Raw genomic sequence first — 2674 nt, 5'->3', positions numbered from 1 at the left:
ATTTTTTTTGAGACGGAGTCTCGCTCTGTTGCCTGGGCTGGAGTGCAGTGGTGCGATCTTGGCTCACTGCAACCTCCCCTTCCCGGGTTCAAGCGATTCTCCTGCTGCAGCCTCCCTAGTAGCTGGGATTAAAGGCACCTGCCACCAAGCCCAGCTAAGTTGTTGTATTTTTAGTAGAGACAGGGTTTCACTATGTTGGCCAAGCTGGTCTCTAGATCTTGCTTTTTTTTTTTTTTGAGACAGAGTCTCATACTGTCACCCAGGCTGGAATGCAGTGGTGCCATCTTGGCTCACTGCAACCTCCGCCTCCCGGGTTCAAGCGATTCTCCTGCCTCAGCCTCCCGAGTAGCTGGGACCACAGGTGCCCGCTAATATGCCCGGCTAATTTTTGTATTTTTAGTAGAGACGGGGTTTCACCATGTTGGCGAAGTTGGTCTCAAATTCCTGGACTCCAGCGATCCTCCCACCTCCGCTTCTCAAAGTGTTGGGATTACAGATGTGAGGCCTTGTGCCCGGCTTGAAGATGGAAATCTTATTAGTAACAATGATAAGAGTTGTCATGATTGATGAGCTCTTCATATCAGCTATCAGGTGCTGTGTGTGTATTGCCTGTATCTGTCATAATAAAATGACACCTGTGTGTCTTTGGGCAAGTGACTCAACCTCTCTGTGCTCAGGGTGCTCGCCCGTAGAATGGGAGGCAACGGTGTCTACCTTACAGGGCTATGGTCAGGGTGGGATGTGTTAGCAGATGGGAAGCACTTAGCCCACAGCTGCCACAGAGTAACTGCTCAGTAAATGATAGACAAGAGGACGAAAAGGAGGAAGAGGAGAAAAGAAGGGAGAGGAAGGGGAGGAGGAGAAGAAGAAAGGAGGACGGTGGGGAGAACAGGGTGGCCCAGAAGGAAAGCCACTGTGAGCCTCAGGGCCAGCAGGGACTCAGATCAAGGTCTGTAGCCGCCACGCCCTTCCTTGGTGCCAGGCAGGCTTCCTAGGCCCACCATGCAATCCTCGCAGCCTGGTGCCCCTGCGTCCAGGGAGGCGTCAGACCTGGCCCGAGGCTGCCCACGCAGGCAGGGACTCACAGGAAGAGGTTCTCCATGATGTAGTGGTAGTCGGGGAGGCTGCTGTCTGGAAGGAAGCAGGCTGCAAAGACGATGATGGCGTTGAGGCCTTCGCCATAGTACCCTGCGGAGAGGCAGCCGGTCGGCAATGTCAGACTCCTCTGCCAGCCCTGAGCTGCCTCCTGCGCACCACCCACCACGTCCCGGCGCCCACACGCTCGGGAGGGCAAGGCTCTGAGCCACAGCAGCCAGCGACTCCTCAGCCAGTCTCTGCATTTGGTGGGGAGTGACAGCGACCATCAGGAGCCCCCACTGTGCCTGCCTGGCCATGCACGCCTTGCCCACAGTCCGTCCACCCCAAGCGAGTTGACGGCTTAACATCCCAGTGCATCAGACAAAGAGACTGAGGTTCAGAGAGGGGCACTGACGAGCCTCCTGTTGCCCCGCGGGCTGGGCTGGAGCCCCAAGGGGGCGCTGAGGGGCGGGTCTCACCTCCGTGGGTGACCACTTTCATGTAAGGCCGGATCATGTGCAGGTCTATACGGTGTTCTTGCTCCCCGATGATCACTGTCCGCCACAGGCGCCCGTTGGCGGCACTGCCGTCCTCCGTCGTGCCGTCCCCAAATAGATCCGCGCTGTCCCCAGGCATGTTCTTGGCGGTGGCCACGGGGGTGTCATCTAGAAGCAGGACGGGAAGAGTCACATGGATGTCAGTCCAGATGCCTCCCGCTCGGCCTTCCTTCCCCTCTCCCGTGTCCCTTGCTTCCGGGACCCACATGTCCTTCGCTTCTTCCCGCCTGGCTGCCCTGCTGACCCATTTTCCTCTCCCACTCCCCCTTCAAGGCCTGGCTCAAATGCCGCCTCCTCCAGGAAGCCTTCCTGGACATTCCCTTTGCTGGCCTCCCAGGGTGCTCTGTTGGTTAAGGACCTGTGTCCTGGAGCTTCTCAGAGCTGGTGAACGCATCTGCTTCATCAAACCATGAGGGCACTCGGGACATGCGTGCCTGTGTTTTACTCTCCCAGGAGCCTGGCACACAGAGAACGGTCCTCATGCCTCAGCCCCCCAGATACCTGGGACTACAGCTGGGCACCACCACACCCAGCTAATTTTTGTATTTTTGTAGAGATAGGATTTCGATATGTTGCCAAGGCCAGTCTCAAACTCCTGGCCTTAAGCGATCCTCCTACCCTGGCCTCCCGAAGCTCTGGGATTACAGGCATGAGACACAATGCATTGTGCTGAATTATTTTCTTTTTTTTTGTTTTGTTTTTTTTTTGAGATGGAGTCTCGCTCTGTCACCCAGGCTGGAGTGCAGTGGCCGGATCTCAGCTCACTGCAAGCTCCGCCTCCCGAGTTCACGCCATTCTCCTGCCTCAGCCTCCCCAGTAGCTGGGACTACAGGCGCCCGCCACCTCGCCCGGCTAATTTTTTGTATTTTTTAGTAGAGAAGGGGTTTCACCGTGTTAGCCAGGATGTTCTCGATCTCCTGACCCCGTGATCCGCCCGTCTCGGCCTCCCAAAGTGCTGGGATTACAGATTTGAGCCACCGCGCCCGGCCTGTCCTTAATTCTTTTCTTTCCTTTTCTCTCTCTTTCTTTCCTTCCTTTCC

General features: G+C 56.3%; 1 protein-coding gene across 1 annotated transcript in view; it reads right to left on the bottom strand.

Annotated features, from left to right (window-relative positions):
- Positions 1 to 1081: 1081 nt before the first annotated feature.
- LOC113221285 (caytaxin) overlaps positions 1082 to 2674 on the bottom strand; it is a gene marked incomplete at its 5' end in the record, with an annotated part of 4200 nt that continues 2607 nt past the window's right edge. Inside the window, 2 exons of the mRNA XM_026450620.1 lie at positions 1082 to 1188; positions 1557 to 1742. Coding sequence (XP_026306405.1) covers positions 1082 to 1188; positions 1557 to 1742 — 293 coding nt within the window. The remainder of the gene's footprint in view (positions 1189 to 1556; positions 1743 to 2674) is intronic.

The sequence above is a fragment of the Piliocolobus tephrosceles genome, unplaced genomic scaffold (genome assembly GCF_002776525.5).
Source record: "Piliocolobus tephrosceles isolate RC106 unplaced genomic scaffold, ASM277652v3 unscaffolded_22877, whole genome shotgun sequence".
Classification (NCBI taxonomy): Eukaryota; Metazoa; Chordata; class Mammalia; order Primates; family Cercopithecidae; genus Piliocolobus; species Piliocolobus tephrosceles.
Note: the sequence above shows the minus strand (reverse complement) of the source record. Positions and strands in the feature narration are given on the sequence as shown.